This window comes from Loxodonta africana, chromosome 19 (genome assembly GCF_030014295.1).
Source record: "Loxodonta africana isolate mLoxAfr1 chromosome 19, mLoxAfr1.hap2, whole genome shotgun sequence".
Lineage (NCBI taxonomy): Eukaryota > Metazoa > Chordata > Mammalia > Proboscidea > Elephantidae > Loxodonta > Loxodonta africana.
Window position 1 is genome coordinate 25,299,139 of NC_087360.1, and position 22,842 is coordinate 25,321,980.

The 22,842-nt window shown below is 53.0% G+C and overlaps 1 protein-coding gene across 1 annotated transcript; it reads right to left on the minus strand.

Annotated features, from left to right (window-relative positions):
* Nucleotides 1-1,590: 1,590 nt before the first annotated feature.
* On the minus strand, nt 1,591-20,621 carry OSBP2 (oxysterol binding protein 2). The gene is made up of 12 exons (XM_023559222.2): nt 20,220-20,621; nt 18,159-18,351; nt 17,419-17,536; nt 15,070-15,127; nt 14,697-14,843; nt 12,863-13,108; nt 10,435-10,555; nt 10,047-10,150; nt 9,882-9,977; nt 9,620-9,804; nt 3,599-3,831; nt 1,591-3,267 (listed from the first exon to the last, which is right to left on the minus strand). The coding sequence occupies exons 1-12, from the start codon at nt 20,265-20,267 to the stop codon at nt 3,125-3,127; spliced, it is 1,692 nt and encodes a 563-aa protein (XP_023414990.2). The 5' UTR covers nt 20,268-20,621; the 3' UTR covers nt 1,591-3,124.
* Between the last annotated feature and the right edge of the window lie 2,221 nt (nt 20,622-22,842).

Consider the following 22,842-nt stretch of genomic DNA (forward strand, 5'->3'; position numbering starts at 1 on the left):
TCATAAAAAGGATAAATAGTATCGGAATCATCTCTGGCTCTGTGGTTCTCTGTGTTATACTTTGAAATCTGTCTCTCCGGTTTCCTCTCCTCCCACCCCCCTCACACCGAACCCAGATCTAGTGATGAGGGAGCCTCAGGCCTCCCTACGACAAGTCACTGTCAGAAGCAGTCCCCCTCTGCATTCCCCAAGGCTGGAAGATTGGGAGGAAGCAGGAGAGGCCCAGTTCTTCCCCAGTTCCACCTCTGAGTTCCCCTCACAGCTGATGCTGAAGCCACACTCCCCTTTGGCCCCAAGTATGCCCCCTGAGCCCCTGCTCTAAAAAAACCAAACCCAGTGCCGTCGAGTCGATTCTGAGTCATAGCGACCGAACAGGACAGAGTAGAACTGGTCTGTAGAGCTTCCAAGGAGCACCTGGCAGATTCAAACTGCTGACCTTTTGGTTAGCAGCCATAGCACTAACCACTATGCAACCAGGGTTTCCTAGCTGGTCTGAATTGCCTGGAAGCAATTCAGTTAACAACTGTTTATTGAGCAGACAGACAAGATCTGTATTCTCGTGGAGCTCACAGTCCGTTTACTAACGAAGTTAAAACCCATAGTGTGCCAGATGGAAATCAAAATGCTATGGTAGCTTAACAGCATGTTTAGATATGAACAGGTCAAGTCCGTGTCAGCCCCTTCCCCTCACCTTCTGCGTTCTTTTTGAGATTGCTTTTGCTGTTTTTGTGTGTGTGCGTGCAATTACTCTCCTGTGAAATTTCAGAGACAACGTCTCAAGTATTTAAAAAACATTGGTGGGATTTTGATTATCGTGTTGAATTTGTAGATTTGGGAAGAACATAATGGAGTTTGTCCATTCATGAAGATGGGGTTTTTCCTTTTAATTCGGGTCTTCCCTATCATCCATTAAAGTTTTATCCATTTTTTCCCCCATCATCCATTAAAGTTTTATCCATAAAGCCTTTTACGTCTTTTTGTCAGATGTATCCTGAGGTCCCTCATGGCCTGTGTTGCAGAATCTTTTTTTTATATTACATTTCCTACTCAGTGATAGCTGATGTACAGGAGACCGCTGCTGTCAGAGGTTTCTTTCTAGTTCTGCATGGCCAGCCCTGAGTCCCACAGCACTGGGGGTCAGGGCAGATGGTTAGAGCCCAGCTCTGATGCCTGTCGTGCCCGCCCTACCCACACCTCACCTGGCTGCGCTGGCAGTGGGAGGAGGACCCAGTAGGCCAGACCAGGAGCTGCTCTTGTTTGGGTCCTGGGAGCTAGTGACTGAGTTGCTTGGCAACTGGGGCAACAGAAGCAGCTCAGGCCCTGGTTGTAGAGCAACCATGGAACTCACCAGGTGGGCCCTCCTTTGTGGAGGGTGGTGGGTGGTTTGGACTGGCCCGGGCACCAGGAGCTAACAGACAGGATTGGGTGGGGATGATCTCCAGGTGGCTAAAACACTGCCCGTCTAGGGGACAGCAGATCTGGATCCAGGACCTGAGGCATCAGGCCAGCCCCTCGCAGAGCCCCGCCCCCCTCCCTTAGCTTTGCGGTGGGGCAGTGCTGATCCAGTCCTTTGGGCGGCCTGGGGCCCAGACCCTCGCCCCTACCAGGTCTTCTACGTCCCCCTCCCCCAATCAGCCAAAGTCCTATTTCCTTGTGGGCTGCTGCTGTTTGACTCATCAGTGCCATTCCATCCACCACAGACAGGGCAAGGCAATGGAAAACTCCAAACCCAAGGTTTATTGTTACCGGTCAAAAGGTGCTTGCCCACAGTGTTTGGAAGTGGTACATTCAACAGTACTGACAGGCCCTTGGCCCTAGGGGAGGCCTGGGGGCTGTATGCCTCCTTGCTCCCAGTGGGCCCCCTAAGGCATTGCACATGGTGTTTTCACTTTCATTTTTTTTTTTATAAAAGCCAACCCAGTCCTAGAGTAGAAAGAAAAACCCTGTGATGGACTTTCAGGACCAAAACTGAAGTAGAGAGCCTTGGAGTGGGGATGGTGAGGGAGTGGGACAGTGGCCGTGGTCGTCCAAGCCTTGGGAAGAGGGTATGAGGAGACAGCAGGGCTGGTAGGAGGGCCAAACTCAGACAGAATCCCTGTCTTCATCATTTTTCACTTTCACATACCATAGAAAGTTAAGCAAAATAGCTATTTTATATATATTTATATATCTTATATATAAATTAGGCAAATAAAGGGTCCAGGGGCACTGAGATGGACGCCCCTGAGCCACCTGAGGTGGAGGTGGGAAGCTGGGTCTCTGGTGCCCGGGTCACCAGCCCAGGCCGGGCTGAGAGTTTGTTCGTTATTGCTGATTTGGGGCCTGGTTCTGGGTCGGAAGCACCTGCAGGCCGTGCCTACCAGCCCTCCCGGCCTCTGGGGCCAGGGAGCAGCCCCAGCACAGCCGGGGCCAGGCAAGGCCTGTGTCTTCAAATCCACCCCTCTGCCCCCTTGGTGTCCCCCAGGTAAGTGGGTAGGGGCTGTAGCTCCAGGGACTCCTGTGCTTTCCTAAGCCAGGCCCCCCTTTCTGTTCAGTTCTGTGGGGCCCTGGGCTCCTGGGGGGTGGGCAGCTCAGATACAAACGGGGCCTTGCTGTGTTGAGCTACAAAATTTCCCAACTCAGAGGGGTCTGGCTTCCTGATCTCTTAAAAAGAGGGGCTCTTGCCAGCACACTTCTGTGGCAAGAAAGCACACTAGGTAAGTTTCTGCTAAGTGCTGTACTAAAAATATGTACTAAATGTCATGGCTGGAAAGAAATGGAGATCTTTTTTAAAAAAAAAGTCGAGAGAGGCTCCCTAGGAGAAACAGAGTAGTCCTCCCAGGGCTGGGCTGGTGACGGGGGCTGTCCACGCCCGCGCCCGGCCTGAGTTGTGGTAACTGGGGAGCTAGGATCCTCATGGGGCCCCCAGTCCATGAGGAGAGGGGCGTGGGGTGACCCGGCGCACCTGGGGCTGGAGAGAACCTGGGTCAGCACTTCCTCCTTCAAAGGTGGTAGCCCCAGAAAAGTTTTTTTTTTTTTTTAAGGGGGAGGAGGGGGAGAGGAGGACCTTTCGGACTAAACTGAGAGCATTAAAGAAAGGTGGGCCGCGCTGTGCAGGCGCCTGTATTTCCGAGAGAGGTGGCGCTCAGAAGATGTTGGGGCACATGTGCCAGTCTTGCCTCTCTTTGGCCTCCCAGTAGCCGCCCTTGTACATACAGGCCGTCTCCCCGGTCAACGGGTCCAGCCTCTTCTCGAACCACAGTGGCGTGTACACATCAGCCTCCTTCTCTGCAAGGCGGGAACGCAGGCCGGTGGGCGGGCGGATACTCCGGGGCCTCCCCGCCGCAGGGACGGCCCTCCCACGGGGCACCTCTCTCCTCCCCGGGATACCCTTCCTCCTCGCTCCGGGGACACCCTCCTTCAGGCTCCGCCTCCCACTCCCTTGTCTCTTTTTCCCCTCCCTTTCTCAGGGGCACCCGCTATCCCCGGCCCCCTTCCCCAGCCCCCTCCCTTTCCGGGGGTACCCGCCCTCCGCGCCACCCTCCCTGGGGCATACCCTCCCCGGCACCCCTCCCTCTTCGGACCCCCACTTCCCCGGGCCCGCTCCCCGCGGCCTCACCCTCCTCGGCGCCGAAGCCACCGCCCCGAGCGCTGGCCTCCAGCCGCCGGCGCCGCGTCAGGCGCTGCTTCTCCTCCAGCCGCTGCTTCTCGGTGTTGGCCTCGTCCCAGCGCCCCTTCTCCATGAGCCGCTGGTCTGGCCGCAGGCGGCTGTCGGTGGGCGCCACGCCCTCCTCGTGCTCGTTCAGCGTCAGCGCCAGCTCGGAGAAGTAGTACATGTTCTCCGCGTTCTCCCTGCGGCGGGCAGCCAGTGAGCCTCCAGGACCGCGCCTCCCCGGCCCCGGGCCTTCTGCCCCGGCCTGACCTTTCCTTGCGCCGCGTCCCCCGGCCCCGCTCCAATGGACCGACCTGGCACCCAACTCACCCTTTGCACCCGCCACCCCACCACCACCACAGCCACCCACGGACCTGCAGCTGTCCGCTAAGTCATACTTCTCTGGAAATTTGTAGGTTTCACTCAAATTTATCAACATAACCTTGTTTCATAATATCCTCATTATTGTTCCTTAAATGTCTGACACACCACGCACGTCCCTGTTTGCACCGGTGATGTGGGTTATGTGTGTTTTCTCTTTGTTGTGAACAGTCATGTCAGAGACTTGTCTAGTTTATTCCTGTTTGAGGATCAGACTTTTGGCTTTGTTGATCCTCTCTATCGTAGGTTTTCTACTTTATTGATTTTTGCTTTTGCATTCCTTCCTTCTACTTTGTTAGGGTTTATTTTGCTGTTCTTTTTCTACGTTCGTGAGATGTGTGCTTAACTCTTTTTCAGCTTTTCTAATATATGCATTTTAAGGCTATACATTTCCCTCGAAGTACTGCTTTAACTGAATTCCACACCATTTTGGGTACATATTATTTTCATTACCATTCAGTTCTAAATATTTTCTAACTTCTACTATATCTTCTTTGACCTATGCATTAGCTGGAAGTGAATTTAATTTTATAAACATTTGGGGGGATTTCTCAAGTTATTTTTTTCTTGCATAATTGCCTTGGAGTCAGACAATATACTTGGTTTAATTTCAGTCCTTTGAAATTTCCTTTGTGGCCCAGTATATGGCCAATTTTTGCAAATGCTCTATGTATAATTGAAGAGAATGTGCTTTCCGTAGTTGCTGAGTGCAGTGTTACTAAAAGAGTTACGCTCAAATTTCTCGCTTTATCATTCTCCTTACAGTTCTGTCAAATTTTGCTGTCTATATTTTGAGGCTATGTTATTATGCACAGGGTACATTCATATTTAAAATGCATCTTCCTGGTGAAATGAACCTTTATTATGAACTGTTCCTCTTACCGCTAGTATTTCTTTTGGTCCCATAGTCTGTTCTGTGATATTACTATAGCCACAGCAGCTTTTGTTAGTATTTCTATGGACATATCTTTTCCTATCCTTTTACTTCAGTCTTTGTCTTCTTATTTAGATGTATCTGTTGCAAACCCCATATAGTTGGATTTTTAAAAAAATCTGTCTTAAAGTTTGAAAGTTAATTTGAGCTTTTAGACCATTTGCACTTAATATTAACTACTGAATAGATGCCCAAGTGGTGCAGTGGTCAAAATGCTCAGCTGCTAACCAAAAGGTTGGTGATTTGAACCCACCAGTGGGGAAGGATGCGGCAGTCTACTTCCCTAAAGATTTATAGCCTTGGAAACTCTATGGGGCAGTCCTGTTCTGTTCCAGAGGGTCGCTATAACTTGGAATCGACTTTATGGCAGTGGGTTTTTGGTTTTATAACTAGTGAAATGTTGGATTTAAATCTACCATCTAGTTCTTTTTTTTTTTGTTCTGTCTGTTTTTGGACCTCAGGTGTACATACTGGGATTAGTCATAATCATTGGTTCGTGATACCCTCTTTCCATTGGTCCTTGCATGGTCTGTTTTTATTAGTACAACCTCACCACCCTAAACAAAAGTTAGAACCCTGACAAACACCTACATCTAACCATATGGAAAATGTACCAATTTACCCCCTTCTCAGGTAGCCGTCGACCTGACTCCTGGGGTCATCAGTCCCTGGCTTTCCTTTTAATATAGTTTTATTACATCTTTAAATATTCTTCCGTGTGTGTGTGTGTGCACATTCATATACATATATTACATACACTTGTTTGTAACTTCACAAAATGGTTTGTAACTTTCTAGGACTTGCTTTTTTCACCTAATAGTATATTGCTAAGATTTATCTATATTGTTGAATGTTGCCATGGTTCATTCGTTTTAACTGCTGTGTAATATTATGTGACTATGCCACGTTATTCATCCAATAAATCTGGGTTGTTTCCCAGTTTCTGCTATTAGAATAGTCTCAGGCATGGTTTTTGTTGTACGTTTGCCAGAAGTTCTCTTAAGTGGAATTGCTGGGTTATGGAATATGTGATGTTCACCTTTAGGAAGTAAGGCCAAACTGTTTTCCAAAGTGGTTGTACCAATTTGCATTTCCACCAGCAATGTGTAAAAGACATTGTGACTCCCATCTTCTTCAACACATGGTATTATCAGACTTTTTAATCCTTGCCAATCAAATGAGTGTATCTAGTTGTGGTTTTGATTTGCATTTCCATGATTACCAATGATGTTGACTGTTTTTTCATATGATTGTTTGACATTACTGATAGAGATTTAGGGCAGAAGGCTGTTCCTCATCACTCTGATATGACCTACTGAACCCAATTTGTGGTTATTGTATCAGTGATTTCATAACTTTGAGAGGATAGGTTAGCTCATTTCAGTGGACTCCAGTTATCCACATGATCTAATTCTTTAGTCTACTAAGAGTTCTTTTACTCAAGTTGATAAACTAAGTTAAATAAATGTCTTTCTACTTCTACTTTCTTCTGTGAAATTCTTGTTCCTTTTTTTTTATTAGATTGTTTTTGCTTTATTTATTGACTGGAAGTACATTATGTGTTTTGATACTAATCCTTTGCCAGGTGTAAGTATTGTGATTACCTTCTCCAAGTCGATGTATTGTCTCTTCTAGTTGCCGTTGAGTCAACTCTGACTCATGGCAACCCCATGTGTGTCAAAGTGGAACTATGCTCCATAGGGTTTTCAGTGGCTGATTTTTTCAGAAGTAGACAACCTGGCCTTTCTTCTGAGGTGCCTCTGAGTAGACTCAAACTGCCAACCTTTCAGTTAGTAGTGAGTGCATTAACTGTTTACACCACCCAGGAACTCTGGAACCACCATGTAGCCCAGCAATCCCACTGTGAGGTAGATACCCAAAAGACGTGAAAGCAGGAATACAATAGATACTTGTTCCCCAATGCTCACTGCAGCACTATTCACAATAGCCAAAAGGTAAACAACCTAAATGGATAAACGAAGTGTGCTATATACATAAAATGGAATATTACTCAGCCATAAAGAGAAATGAAGTTCTGATGCATGCTATGATATAGATGAACATGGAAAACGTTATGCTAAGTGAAATAAGTCAGTCACAAAAGGAAATATTATATGATCCCACTTATATGAAATATCTAGAATAGGCTAATGTATAGAAATCAAAGTTTATTACTGGTTACCAGGAATGGGAGGGAGTGGGAAATGGGGACTCATTACTTAAGGGGCACTGTTAAGGGTGATGAAAAAATTTGGAAATGGATAGTGGTGTCAGTTGCATGACATGATAAACATAATTAATGTCGCTTAATTATACACATAAAAATGTTAAAATGGCATGTTTTGTTATATATATTTTTACCACAATTAAAAAAAAGTGGTTGACATTACTGACAAAGATTTCAGGCAGAAAGGTGTTGCTCATTACTCTGATGTAACCTACAGAACCCACCGTCTGGTTATTGTATCAGTGATTTCATAACTTTGAGAGGATTCAAGTTATCCACGTGATCTAATTCTTTAGTCTATTAAGAGTTCTTTTACTCAAGTTGATAAATTTTAAGTTATATAAGTGTCTTTCAACTTCTAACTCGAGACCTTTGCACTTACTGGGGTTCCAAAAAATATAATTTAAAATTTTTTAGATCTGATGAATCTTGCTTTTCATTCTTAGAACCATGACACTCCTAAAACTACTTCTATACATGTATATATGTATTTAAAAAAAAAAAAAAACAGTTGCTGTTGGGTCAACTCTGGCTCAAGGTGACCTCGTGTGTCAGGGTGGAGCTGTGCTCTGGAGGGTTTTCAGTGGCTGGTTTTTGAGGTGCCTCTGGGTGGACTCAAGCTTCTGACCTTTGGGTTGGCAGCAGAGCATGTTGACCATTTGCACTACCCAGGGAGGACTCTCTATGTACGTATGTATGTTTGTGTATATGTATGTATATATATACGTGCCTATACATGGAAACCCTGGTGGCGTAGTGGTTAAGTGCTATGGCTGCTAACCAAAGGGTCTGCAGTTCGAATCCACCAGGTGCTCCTTGGAAACTTTATGGGGCAGTTCTACTCTGTCCTATAGGGTCGCTATGAGTCAGAATCGACTTGACGGCACTGGGTTTGATTTGGTTTTGATTTATATACATACATGTGTGTGTGAATAAATGTATTCAATCTAAAAACAAGTAAACTGACCCTCCTCTTAGGTAGACTTGAGAACAGCTTCCCTCTGTTTATTCCTCTTCCAACTTAGGTGATAGTTCGGTTGTATTTTAACTTTATGTTTTAGATTTGAAACCCCTGAAGATATTATTATCCCGGTTGATTCGCTGTCCATTTAGATTCATGTAGTTTTGCCCTCTATTCATTCATACATCCTGGATCTTCCCTCTGAGATCACTTTCCTTCTGCCTGAAAGATACCCTCTAAGTGCAGGTCTGCTGGTGGTAAACTCTTTCATCTGTCTGAAACTTTCTATCAATGTCGTTCTTTGCTCTGCTCTCCCTGGGTGTAGAGTTCTGGGCTGGCAGGATTCCTTTGGCACATAGAAGACATCTTTCATCCGTCTTGTCATCAGGCTGTTGGCCTGTTGTTCCTTTGAAGGGAATGTCTTTTAAAACCTGGCTGCTTAATATTTTCTCTTTGATTTAGTTTTCAACAGTCTCACTTGATCACTGTTGGATTTAGGTGTGGAAAATTCTCCACTAGTTTCTCCTCACAGATGGTCTGTTTCCTTCTGGGACTCTGCCTAGAGGTGTATGCTAGACCCTGCTCGCAGACGCCGCCATGTGCAGACACGTTCCCTGCACACTGAAGTGCAGACTCTGCACAGTGTCAAGTATGCATATTGTAATTTTCAGGGTAACCTCTAAAATAATACATTTAATTGGAGCTCCAGAAGGAAAGGAATAAATAAAAATGTGTTACAGAGAAGAGCTGCTCATAGGGTTTTCTTGACAGAAATCTTAAGGGAAGAAAGATCGCCAGGCCTTTCTTCCATGGCACTGCTGGGTGGATTTGAATCACCAAGTTCTAGAGATGAAAGACCTCGGATGGGATGGGCTAAAGCCATAGGGGACCCCTGTGCCGCTGCTCGGGGACCCCACCCTGGGTCACTGGGTGGTTGACCTTCTCACTTCATGTCTTTTCCAGGTTTCATCTCTTGCTAATTTCTTCTGACCTGTATTCAGTTGGTGATTCTCTCTTCAGTTGTCCTCCATCTATTACACCTTTCCATGGAGATCTTAGTTTTAGTTATTTTATTTTTCCTTGTAGAATTTTTATTTTGTTTTCTTTCGAAGCTGCACTGCCACTTTTTATAATTTTCTGTTTCCTGCAGTTCTTTTCAAGCTCTTTTTTTCTGTCCCATCACCCTGCTTCTTGGCTCTACATCGTTCTCCCCACCACCAGGGGTTCACGTTTATTTCCTTGCTGATTGTCTGTCTTGCTCTCTCCAGAATGTCAGCTGCCCAAGGGCACAGAGCTTTGGTGTGTCCTGTACCCCAGCCCAAGACGAAACCTTCTGCCCTCCTCTGTGCCTGTGGCTCTCCGAGCCGTGGTCCCCCTGCCTGTCCGTCTACTGTTCATGTGCCTCCCCTGCTCTCCCTCTCTCTGTCCTGCCTGCCTCCCCGCCCTCTTCCACCCCACAGCACAGGGCCTGTGGGCCCCACTCACGGCAGTGGGTATTTCTTCCACAGCAGCTTGGCTGGCAGCGTCTGGTATACCGTCTTTTGCTTCCCGTCCGAGCTGGGGCTGCTGGGGCTGCTGTGCACGACCTTGGCGCACTCCATTTGCTCGTCCCATGAGCCAGACAGCACGTAGTGGGCCTTGCCCTGGCTGTCACTCACCACTCCTGTCACCTGTGGACATGGCATGACCAATGTTGGGACACACCCTGCCCCGGGCCCCCAGGGCTCTGAGGGGCAGTCCTGCTTACCTTCCGGGCTGCCTCTTTGGAGAAGTAGCTGTAGGGCAGGAACTTTAGCTGGCACCGGTCCTTGGTCTTATGGTTCACAATCTCAATGTCCCCAGTCTGGTGAGACAACAGTGGTCAGTAGCCAGTCTGTGGGCCCCATGCCCCCCTTGCCATGGGCCCCCTGACCTGGTCAATCCAGAGCTTGCCCACGATGATGTTGTGCACCGTGGAGGTGCTCTTCCTCCACACGTAGTGATTCCCACTGGCCTGGAATTCTAAGTGGATGGCACCTGGTGGCCAGACGGAGGGTCAGAGGTCAGAGCCACCAGCGAGGGTTCGGCCTGCCCACCGCCCAGTGTCCTGGAGCCACACGCCAGAGAACCAGAGCAGTCTTCATGCAGACTGGGGGTAGTGGGGCAGGAACGGCTGGGGAGGCAGCCAGGAAGCCTGGCAAGGGGGAGGGGAGTGGACCCTCAGGAAGGCTCTGGAAGCCTCCAGCTGGCTTCTGGGTTGGTACAATCCTCCCCCTTTACCAGAATATCCCTGTCCCCAAAGTGCTCTGTGCCCGGCTCACCTAAGGGCATGATGGAGAGGTATTTCCCCCGAAACTTGCTGGAGATGGTGATCTCCTGCCAGAGGCTCCAGCCATGCTTGGAGAAGACGTAGTGCGCAGCTGAGGGCGGGTGGTGGCTCACCTGGGCCAGACCCACATGCTGTAAGCGTCTGCGGACAGGTCCCAGGTACCAGCCCCAGCCAGGTGGGATGGCCTGCCCCGTCTCCGTCCTGTGCCCCCCTAGCCCCGTAATAGCTCTCAGGCCAGGACTCCTCCCCTGGGGGCCATGGACCTGAGGCAAGCCCACCTGAGGACAGTGCCTGTGCAGATGAGCAAGGCCTTGGCAGCTGGGGTTGGAACACCCTGGGTTGCTGTCCTGGCTCTGCCCGGCCACTGTAGGGGAGATGAGGGCCTGGTGTCTTTGAGCCCCTGGCTCTTGGGCTGTTTAATGGGGGTGATGGTGGGGCCTGTACCCCCAGGACCCACGGGTGACAGAATGTGCAGAGACGAATCAAGGGAAGGGTTTCACTGCTGTAACCATTTTCTTGTTAATTTTCACAGCCAACAAAGGGAAACATCTGACATGTCTACTACATGGAGAAGGCTCAGACCGGCCACCAAGAGGTGGATGGGCTTCCCTCCAGGCCAGCCTGGCTCCAGAGTGAGTGAGTGACTACCCTGCCTCAGGCTGGGCCAAGTCTTATCTGCCCACCACGATGGGCCCACCACATTGGGGCCCTCTCGGCAACCATGGGCACTGCTGACCATCACCTCACCTTCAGGGCACCTGCCCACTTGGCCCTCCTGCCTCATGGCAGCCCTGTTGTACTCTTGTCAGTTCTTCCCATCTCAGCCTGTCTTCAGCCTCAAGTAGGCTCCCAGCTGACCTGCCACCTCCTTCAGACAGGCTTTCCAGCCCGAGCAGGGTCAGACTGAGCTATGGCCATTCCCCCACTGCCCTGCTCTGGTGGTCTCCCCCTACTGGCTCCTGTCTCAGAAGATCAGCACTACCCACCAACTGCTCCTGTTAAGATGGGTGGGCTGTCCCTGCAGCTGGAGCCTCCATGGCTCACCAGCTCCCACCCTCACTGGCAAACTTACGGTGTGACCTCCAAGCAGAAGGCCCTGAGTCTGTCGGTAGGGCTCCCTTCTCAGCCCTACCGCCAGGTCCTTTCAGCTGCTCACACCAAATGCTTTGGAGTCGCCCTTGACCCCACCTTCCCTCTCATGGTCTGCATTTGATCCTTAGCCAGCCCTGTCTGTGCTTCCATCTGTACATGTGTCCAAAATTTTCCCCTCCCGCTAGCTGTACCCCCACTCCAGGGCCACTGGGGACCGGTGCAGCAGCTTGGCCAGCTCTCTCTGCTTCCACCTCATCCCTGTGCTCAACATGCCATGCAGCAGCCACAGGAACCCACATGAGTGGGTCCCACTGAGTCAGCCTGTCCGCTTCCTCCAGGGTTCTGCTTTCGGCCCCACCCTCTCTTCTCCTTGACCACCCCTGTTATAAGAGGGCCAGTCCCCTCCCTGCCCAACATCCCATGCACACGGGATCTGCGCCACCCCAACCACGCCTGCTTCCTTTCTAGGTGGACCCTCGGTAGCTCCTGGCACATGGTAGGCACTGACCCAACACTTGCTGAATGAATGAATGCTCAGCAGTTCACATCAAGAACCCTGGGTCATCCCTGACATCCCTGCCCCGTCACTCCACATCCAAAGCATCAGCAGACCTGCTGGCCCCCCTTCAGAACACGCCTATGCTGCGACCCCTCTCCGTGGTCAGCCACAACCACCCGCCCAGGTCCACAGTTGCCTTCTAGTGGGCCCTTGCAGCACCTGGCACATAGATGGTGCTCAGTGGTAGCAGTGCCTGGTCTTGGCACCTCCACCTCCAGGTGGTGTCTACCTGGGTCCTCCTAAAAGCTTGGCACCACCCAGTGAGGGCACCGACAGAATTCCCTCCATCAGACAAGGACACCAGGCTCTGTGTCAGTGCCTTGGCTAAGGCTCCCTACCCTGAGAGGCCTGGGTCCTGGCTCCACACAGCATCTCAGTGGGGAAGGGTGGAGAGGGCACAGGTGAGCCATGCCCAGGCAGGGCCTTCGACCCCTGGAGCCCCTCAAAGTCCCAGCTGTGCAGGCACTGACCCGGCCAAGTCCTCTCAGCCCATACTATGGAGGTGCCTCCCTTCCCTTTCCCACTCTGCAGATGCCTCCACCTCTGCTCCATGGTCCCCTGGTTGGGAGCACATGGTCTCCCTTTTCCTGCACACCAGGCCCAGCCACCACACTGGACATACCCCTGTCTAACTCCTGGGTATGGGCACGGCAAGGTCAGTGGCCACATTCCATTCACCTCACTCTGCCCTGGTGCCAGGTAGGAGCAGCCTGTCCAGAGCATAGTGGATATGGCCTTGCGCCAGCTCCGTGGGGAGCCTGGGCCTCACCTGCTCACAGATGGAGCGCAGTCCCATGTCATCAAGGCGGTCCAGCTCAAAGGTCTCACCCAACATGGGATTGAACGGCTTGGCGATGCGGTGCACGGTGGTGGAGTAGGAGGACACAGAGAAGGCGGCCACCAGGCACATCTGCTCCACTGGGTTGGTGCAGTTGACCGCCTTGTCCAGCAGGTGGTGGTACTCCAGGTCCTCCGTCAGCCGCTGGAGCATGGATAGGGGCTCGTTAAAGTTAACCTGCAGGAAAGGCCAGAGGTGGTCAGGCAGTGGTCAGGCAGGCGCTGGCCGGGGTGCCTGGGCAGCCACCCCCAACTTGCCTGAGCCACCTGCTAAGCCCCACTGAGATGCTGTTCCCAGCACAGACCCTGGGGTCATCACAGCATCGTTGCTTTTCACAGATGTCTGGGGATATCCTGCCCAGATGGCACCTCCATGGTGAGGTTCCCTGGTGACCCTGCCTAAAACTGCCACTTCCCGCATTTCACCTCCCAGCTGTTTCCTGCCTCAGTTTTGTCCAAAGCACTCACCACCTTCTAACATACTAGATATTATACAATTTTGTTATGTTTACTTTCAGTCTCCCCCTACTAGGATGGAGGCTCTGTGAAGGCCAGGTCTCTGACTTGTTCACTCCCTGTCTTCAGCACCGAGTCACATGAAGTGTTCAGTTCATATTGGTTGACTGACTGACTCAGAATGGATGAACTGGGTCTTCCTGTTTGAGCTGTGGAGCCCTGGTGGCACAGTGATTAAGTGTTCTGTTGCTACTCAAAAGGTCGGCATTTCGAATCTACCAGCCGCTCCTTGGAGACCCTGTGGGGCAGTTCTACTCTGTCCTATAGAGTTGCTATGAGTCAGAATCAGGTTTGGGTTCTTTTTTGGATTGTGAGCTGTACCAGGACCAGCTGGTGGCACAGTGGTTAAGTGCTTGGCCGCTAACCAAAAGGTCAGCAGTTCGAACCCACGAGCCTCTCCATGGGAGAAAGATACGGCAGTCTGCTTCTGTAAAGATTTACAGCCTTGAAAACCCTGTGGGGCAGTTCTGCTCTATCCTGTAGGGTCACTATGAGTCGGAATTGATGCAATAGCAATTTTTTTTTTTTTTCATTGCGAGCTGTTAGGTAAGTTTCTGTCTAGTGGTTCAGTGGAGGGGCCAGGGTGGGGTTGGGTGGGTCCAGGGCCCCTTCCCAGCCTCAGACTGGCAGGTCCACTTTCTCCCATGATGTTAGGCTCTGGCTCCTTGCCAGGCCCTGCGTGGAGAGTTTTTCCTGTGTTATCTCATTTTATCCTCCCAACCTGTGAAGTAGGTGCTGTTATTATCCCCATTTTGCAGATGTGGACACAGAGGTCAAAAATGTAAATTGGCTTGTCCAGGGTCACAAAGAGAAACCAAGTCAGCCCCGGAGCCACCAAGCTCATCCTCGAGATGCCATCCCCACCCTCTGCCCTCAGCCTGCTGTATGACCTGGGGCCGCCGCCCTGACCTCGCTGAGCTCCCATGTCCTGGGTGCAGAAGCACCAGGGACAGTGAGCAGAATGGAGAAGGCTCCTTGCACCTCACCACAGTCCAGTCCTGCCACTCCCCAGCTAGGATGTAAGGACAGCTGACGATGTGAAGCCTAGCCAGCCCAGAGGGGCCCTGGGGCTCCCCGCATCTCTGTTCATGCAGAGCCGCCCCGGCCCTTCTCTCAAAACCTGGAGATAGACACGCGCAAAGGGATATGTACACGCTCCTCCCAGCCATCGAGAAGATGGCTCCTCAGGCTGCCTGTACTTCGAGCGGCTGTCAACGTCACCCACGCAGAGGGACGGGCTCGGCACCTACCGGCATGGGGATCTTAGAGAGCTCCCGGCCAACGCAGTTCTTCATGATGCTCCAGAGGTTAAGGCTGTAGTTGGGCTTGTCGGGGATGCGCGATCTCCTCCTGACTCGGGGTGGGCCCTTGGGCCCGGGTGACGTGCCATCCGGCACCTGCCAGAGAAGTAGGCATGGCCGCCAGCAGGTCCAGAGCTCCCCCATGTCCCCCAGGCCCTGCCCGCCCTCCCGCCTGACCTTGCACAGGGTGGTGGTGGGGGCACAGTTGGGGCACAGCGGAGACCCAAAGCCAGCCCACCCCTCTGGCCCTGTGCTAGGGGTGCCAGCCTTCCCCTCAGCCTGGGGTCTGGCCTCTCCTGTGGGGGGCTCCTGCTGCACTTACATTGTCTGCCACGGTCCAGTCGTCCACAGAGACTGCCCCTGTCCCACCCTCAGCTTTTCTGCAGGAGATACAAATGAAACACGTTATTTACAAACCTTGAGCCCATCACCTTCTCTACAGACCCGCCGTGAGGTCCAAGGGGGCCCGCCTCCAGCTGCTTCTAGAATAGGGGCCCCCACAGCCTTTGGAACACTTGAGATGGGGGCTGGGGGACCTAGGCAGCCATTTGGAAAGGCTCCCACCTACGCCCTCATCTGGGGTCTGTACACACGGCTCCTCCTGGGGACTGGCTGACCCGGGCCCCAGATAAGCCAGAGGGTGGATGTCTCTGGGACAGCCTCCCAGAGCCTGTGGGCCCCTTTCTGTCACAGAATGGACCCTGCTGTGTCCTTGCCAGTCTGCTGGTCTGTCCCCCCAGGGGAGTGGGATTCCTTAAGGGCAGGAAATGGGTCTGAAGCATCCCTGTGCCTGAACAATACTTGTAGAAGAGTGTCGGCCAGGCCAGCAGGGGGTGCCATGTCTGAGGAGGCCCCAGTCCCTGGGACCACAGCAGAGAGGCTGAGGCAGTCAGGGCTTCAGAGGATGGAAGAATCATCCAGGTCACTCAGCAGAATGGGGGAGGGACACTGCAGACAGAGGTCAGCAGGGGCAGAGGCCCAGGGCAGGAAGAGCAGGACCTGGGTGGGCCATGCCTGCTGCCCAGTGTATCAGCAGCACAAGGGAGGGGTGGGGAGAAGAGGCAGCAGGACAGGCAGGGGCCGTGTGGACCATCAGGAGAGCTGGGGGAGCCAGGGATGAGTGCTGAGGTGTGAGCAGAGGGGGCCTGGGCCCTCAGTCAGGGACTGGCTCAGAGCAACTGGAGCACCAGGAGGCAAAGGCCAGGTCCCTGGGATGCCAAGGAGTCAGGGGCTGCCTGGGCAAACCTTCCTGGCTGTATAGCCAAGAGGGCTATGCTGTTGGGTGATGAGGTGGAAAGAGAGCAGACTAGCTGAGCATGCTCACCTTGAGACTAATATAAGCAACTTTAAAAGTTAGTGGAAAATGGAAAAATGATTCTGAGCTTGAAATACACTGCTGATGGGACCTGGAAGCTCCCTGAGGGCAGGAGGGATGCAAACCCCCTTTCCCTGGAAGAAGCTGGGACAGGGAGGCAGTGAAGTGCTGGCCCGTGGAGCAGCCAGGGGAGACTTCCCAGCCTCCTTGCTCCTGACCAGGACTTCCTCATGGCACTTTGGCCCTTCAGGGGATTCATGAGGATAGCGGGGGGTGGGGTGGACAGGGGAACAGATGTGGGCATAGACCAGGCTCTATACCCAAAGCTGGCAGACTCAGGCTGGGCACCTGGTTTCTGGGAGCCTACAGCTGCTCATCTGTGTGGGCTGAGTGCCCTGCCCAGGACACATGCTCATGGTGGTGGTGGTGTGTGTTGGGGGTGGCGGGCATGTGAAGCTCTGTAGCTCACATGCCCCATAAGCGGATGTGGCAGTGGGCACCATAGGCTGTCAGTGATGTCATCCCCCTCAAGGCCACAGCAAGGGCCCCAGACATCTACGGAGGTCCTTGCCGCCCCCGTGACCCCCAACATGGTGACACTCACCAACTTTTCTATTGTTTGAGTCTTCAGCAATTTGACAGGACAGAAAAGATCTCAACGAGGACCGAAGTGCTAATTATGTTACATTTATAGCCATAGCCCCTTGTTCCCTCTGACCACAGACGGCCAGGTACACACTCAGCCAGCCCGGCTCTCTTCCCTCCCCACCCCACGCTCTGTGTCCCTGGCATTTCCTGTGGATCTGAGAGAGTCGGACACATGGCCTTCATGACTAGTAAACACCCGGTGACTACTGTGTGTTCTCATGTGTATTCAGATGCATCCTAAAAGAGCATCCTTTTATGAAAAAAACTCTTGGAAATAGAAAATGTGTCAAAAGTAAAAATCCTGCTGCATCTTGTCTTTTCTTGAATGCAGACTTGGTCGGGGGAGTGACTGAGCCCGTGTGCAGCTCTGAGGGGAAACTGAGGGAGCCTGGGCCTTCTGAGCCTATGCCCTTGGTCCAGCTCCCACCCCCGCCCCCCAGGCTGGAACCGAATCCCTCCAGCCAGCACCCCATTCTCCTTCTCATTTAAATTAAAATCCTGGTATGAGCCTTATTTCGGCACTTTTGGTTTAAGGAAGAACAGAATCAATCTAAGCAAAAATACTATCTGGAGCAAGACTTGAATGCAAGAAAACTCCAAGAGCATAGCTGGTGAAATAGGTAATAGAGGGTGATGAGCAGGGCCAGGTGGAAGAGGCTGGGGGCTCCTCCCAGGCTGCTATGTGTCACCCAGCTCAGGAAGACCTACTTGTCCTCCTTGGACTGGGTAATCACGGTGATGAAGGATGTGGAGTCTTCCATGGCATCAAAGTACTCGGTATCTTCATCTTCCTCACTGTCCTCTCCTCTGGGAGTCAAGAGGCTTCCTGGAGACACACATGGGGCCACCGACATAGTTGCAGTTTCAACACAGGCATGTCTTGCCTGTCTGAGGAAGTCAGAAGCCCAAAGGGACTGCTCTGCCTCCTGTCCTCTCTGCCCACCCCCAGCCCTGTCCCCATCTGGCCCCCCACTCCTCTCCCTGCTTCCATCACCTGGCCCTGACTACCCTGGGCCAGCTCCCTCTGCTGGAATCTCAATGCATCGTTATAGCTCTCACTTCCTCCAGGAAGCCTCCCCTGATCTCTCCAGGGTACGAACACATTAGTAGATCTGTCTGTGCTTCCTTTTCTGGTGGGGTCCCTGCTCTGCTCACAGCCCCAGGGTACCATGTGACCTGCAGCCCAAGGGCAGGTGGCGGCTACCTGGCACCCAGCCTCCTTGTCACAAAGGGGACAGCTGGGCTTCTCTAACTTTTCTTTTGAAAATTTGAACTTAGTTACAGACAGCCTGCCTCCCAAGTCAGGCCAGCGTGGGCCCGACACACCCAGCATGGGCAAGCCAAGGGGTATGTGCACTGGGGAACTGGGGGTCAGCTGGCCCAGGGTGTAGCCAAGAATGGAGGAGACAGAGGCTGGCAGACCACTGGCGCTGCGCAGCCGCACCTACCCTCACTGAAGCTCTTGGAGGGGTTGGTAGGCCGTCCCGGGGCACTGCGGAAGGCCCGCTCGAGGCTGTTGTGCTGCTTGGCTAGCTGCTCGATGGTCTCCTCCAGGTGGATGCGCTGCTCGTGCTCATACTGCAGGGCACGCTGCCATTTCCGGCTGTGTGTCTCTGCTAGTTCCAGGAAGTCCCTGCAAGCCTGGGAGGAAGGGAGGAGCACCTGTGGGTGCTCCCATCCCCCACCCCAGCCTGCCTAGCTGTAGGGGCCATTCTGCCTCCTCCCTTGCCAGGGTGGCCAGAAGCATGTTCACTGCCACCTTCAACTTCTGTGAATCCCTAGGACCCTAGGGCCCTGGCCTTCTCAGAGCCAGCCCAGGGACTGGAATCCACCGTGGTCAGCTTCCCAGAGGCAGCATGTCATTTGGGATGCACCAAACCCGGGGTTGCTGGCTGCACGCTACCTCCCAGCAGCATAGCTGCCCTGGAGTGGGAGGCCCCTGGACTGCTGCTCATCACAGCTGGCACCTATCTGCCCCAGTACCCTCGTCTGTCCCATCCTCATTGTGTGCTGGGCCCGAGGTTTTGTCACCGACCCCTGTCCGGCCACTGTACCCAAGGCACCCCTAGCAGCTCTGGCCAGTCCTTGACTTTGGCACAGAAGAAAGGAAAGCCCCATCCTGCTATACTGCCTGGCTCACCTTGTCTGACAAGAGCTGGGCCTGGAACTTTCCTCCAAGCTACCTCCTAGTCTGTGTCACATAACTATGCTTTTAAGCTTCCCCCTTCAAGCTTGTGGCCTACTATGACATCCACATTCTTTTTAGCTTCCCAGGTCCATAGGTGGTTTTAACACACTCTTAAGAACCAGGGTCAGTGATTCTGTCTTTATCAGAGTTGAGAGGAGGGCTCAGGACTCAGCCATCCCTGGAAGACAGTGAGGTCCAAGCCAGGACACCTTCTCTCACTCTGTAAGCGGGTAGGAAGGGAGCTGTCTCCTTGGCCCAAGCCTGCATCATTGATCTCTGGCTGCTTCTCCCCAGGACTCCCTCCCATTCCTATTGCACCAGCTCACTGGGACCCCTCATTGGTCTCCACACACATCACATGCTTTCCTCTCTTTTAGAGGGAGACAGGCCCTCCTTTGTTACATAGGGTCAATGCAGGACCTGCCCTGAAGAGCTGTTGTGAGGAAGATGGAGAAGGAACGGGGAGCACAACACCTGGTAGAAGTAGCTCTTCCTCTCACAGCTGCCTTTCACCCCCCACAGATGAGCCTGCCCAGGCCTTAAGCCAACTTGCCATCCTCCTCACCCGCCCCACCTCCGACCACACCCATCTCCCCTGGAAGCCTCCACTTCGACAGCACATTTGCAGGTTTGCTTAACTCTCTGTGGACTGTGCCTGCTTTCTTCATCCCACAGAATCCCCAAACTCAGCAGGACCCATCAGAGGGCTGAGTGAGCAGGGGGGTATGGGTGTCCTGCGGCCCCTCACTGAGGTGTAGGGAGATGGGGGCAGAGCAGGGCACTTGCCCCTGGGCACAAGACAAGGGGGCACCAGACAAGGCTCCGAGGCGCCACAAATATGAAAGGTGCCTGACTGAGGCAGCCAGACAAGAGGGGGGAAGGTGTTTCTGCTGATCCGTTGCCGTTATCAACGTGTATTCACCTTGAAATTGGGGAGGGGTGCCATTTAGAGACCGGCTCTGGGTGCTGGAATGGGGGGGGAGCACAACTTAAGAGACTGCCCCTCGGTGCTCAAGTTGGGGGGTACAACTTAGAGACTGCCCCTGGGAGGTCTTTACCCTTCCTAAGCCTAACAACGATTTTAAGGATGGCTCAGGACCGGGCAGTGTTTCGTTCCGTTGTGCATAGGGTCACTATGAGTCGGAACCGACTCGATGGCACCTAACAACAAGCCTAAGGCTCACCTCCCAGCAGCTCTAGTGTGGTCACAGGCTTGGAGGAGGCATGGTCACTTAACCTCAGGTTCTGGATCCTCCCTCTTCTGACAGACCTCCTCTGAGGGGTCCTCAGGAGAGCACCTCGCAGGTGGGGGGGCACTCACCACTCTGCGCCAAGGCCCCTGCCTGGGGCTCCAGGGGGCTCTTCTCATCCTGCTGCAGGCCTGCTGTCCCTCTAAGAAGACCTCCTTCAGTGCCTGCCCTCCACCACCTCATCTCAGACTCCCAGCACCACACGGGGTACACAGGGCAAGGAGCCCAGCCCCCGATCCGAAGATGTGGAAACGGAGGCCTGGAGTTGGGGTGGTGTGACCCACTAAAGGGAACAGTGCGGTGGACAGGGGCTTGTCGTCAGGAGTCAGGAGACCCCGGTCCCTGCACAGCCCCTCCGCCCTCCGGTGCCCTGTCTGTTAGAGGGACGGTGACACCAACAGACCCTGCACTCACAGGCCCCAGTCTCGAGTGGAAGAGAGGGATCATCCCTGCCTGATGCATGAGGAAACCAAGACTCATCTCCCAGCAGCTCACATGTGGTCACAGACTCGGAGAAGGCGTGTTCACTCAACCTCAGTTCCGGGTCCCCACTCTCCTGATAGGCCTAGCCATGCCTCCCCCGTCCTGTGACAGGCCTGGCTATGCCTCCGTCCTCCTGTGACAGGCCTGGCTGTGCCTCCCCGCCTCCCCGTGACAGGCCTGGCTGTGCCTCCCCCCTCCTGTGACAGGCCTCTCTGTGCCTTCCACCCTCTTCTGACAGGCCTGACCATGAGTAAGCTACTGTGACCCTCTTCGCTGGATGGGCAGGGGTTTATACCGACAGGTGTCCAGGCGCAAGGGGGCGGGGCAGGGCAGGAGCCCTTCGTGGGGAGGGAAAAAAATCTCCTTATGTGCTTAACAGGGTCCTGAAGATGGGAGAAACTGCGTCTGGCACAATCGCAGGTCTGGGACTATTTTGCGTTTGCAAAGTATGCTTCTGTAAGAGCCACCCTGAGCCTGGGTGGTGTAAGCTGTTTGGGGTCGCCTGCTAACCTAAAGGTTGGCAGTTCAAACCCACCCAGCGGCCCTGCAGAAGCAAGGCCTAGTGAGCTGCTTCTGTAAAGACGATATGGGGCAGTCCCACTTTGTAACACCTGGGGTTGCCATGAGTTGGAATCCACTAGACGGCAATGGGTTTGGTTTTTGGCAAGGTTCACCCGCACACGTGGAGCTGTGGTCACTGGTTATGATGCAATGAAGTGACCCCCATGGTAGGCTTGGGATAGGCCTGTGGTGGGCCTGGGGTGACCCCCATGATGGGTCTGTGGTGGGCGCATGAGACCCAGGCTCGAGGCCTGACTGCTGTTCCCTGGCCTACAACTGGAGCCAAGCCCTTCACCTCCCTGGCCCTACAGAGGCCTCCCTGCCTAGACCACATCCTCACCCCCTCACTCCTCAGAGTGGGGGCCTTGACAGCAGACACAGCAATAGCCTGCCCCTGTGGTCCAGATTAGATGGCACCTCCTTGCTTGTTCTGCATCATTTGGGGGCAGGGTACCCCTCTGGGGGTCTCAGGAACATTCCAGACCCTTGCAGGAGCCCTGCCAGGTAGGAGGAGAGAGAGCCCCACTCTATTCTACAGATGGGGAAACTGAGGTTACATGGTCACACAGCAAGAAGGCAGTACAGCCAGATCTTGAACTAGGTCCCTAGACTGGAGCTCGGTCTACCTCTGGGCCAGCCCCTGGATGCTGCTCTGAGAGACCCACTTCCCCATGAACCCCATTTCCCCACAACCTTGACTTCTGCCCCAGCCCAGTTAATTCTGGTTCCCACCACCCATTCGCTGACCAAGAAAGGTGTTGTTGACATTGCAGTGCTGCAGCCAGGTGAGCCGGCCTTATGCAGAGGCTTTGCTAACATTCGTGACTGTAGTCAGAAACTTGCAGAAGAGCATGGTGGTGGTGGAGACTGCCCTCCTCTCCCTGGGCAGGTGCCCAGCGGTTGCTTCTGGGAACCCCCACCAAGGCTGAGGCTCAGGAGCAGGACTTCCCAGGGCTCAGGCCATTGAGGGGCGAGTGGGACTAGATCTCAGGCTTGCGCCCAAAGCCACGCTCCCTCTACGGCGCCAGGCTACCTCCACACCAGCCAGGTCCCCCTAGCCTGCTGCCTTGGGGCACAGCTGTGAGGGTCCAGAGGTGTGGACTGTGCTGTGTGTTGAGCCAATTACAGGCAAGAGAGATAATGAAAGAATCACAGTTTTCCAGGTTCCTATGGATCTGTGGGGACCCCGCCAAGGGCAGGTGTTGCCACTGGCCTCTGGCCTCTGCCCTTTTCTCCCTCAGCCACCACTCCTACCACCCGTCTGCTCCATCACTTTGGCCATCCCTCTCTAAACCAAAAAAAAAAAAAAAAAACAAACCCTCTGCCGTCAAGTCAATTCCAACTCATAGTGACCCTACAGGACAGAGTAGAACTGCCCCATAGGGTTTCCAAGGCTGTAAACCTTTACGGAAGCAGACTATAGTATTTAAAGCCCGTGAACATCAAAGATAGAAGGGAGGGAACCTAATCATCTCTCTCTGAGGAGTGACTAGTGGGTTTGAACCACTGTGCCACCAGGGCTCCCAACTGTCTCTGTATTAACATAGGTGGGTGCTTTGCTTCCATGTAACTCATGTCATTTAAAACAAAACTTATAAAAGAGCCACAAGAGTATAAAATAGTAGCCAAAGGCCATGGTACTAATTCCAA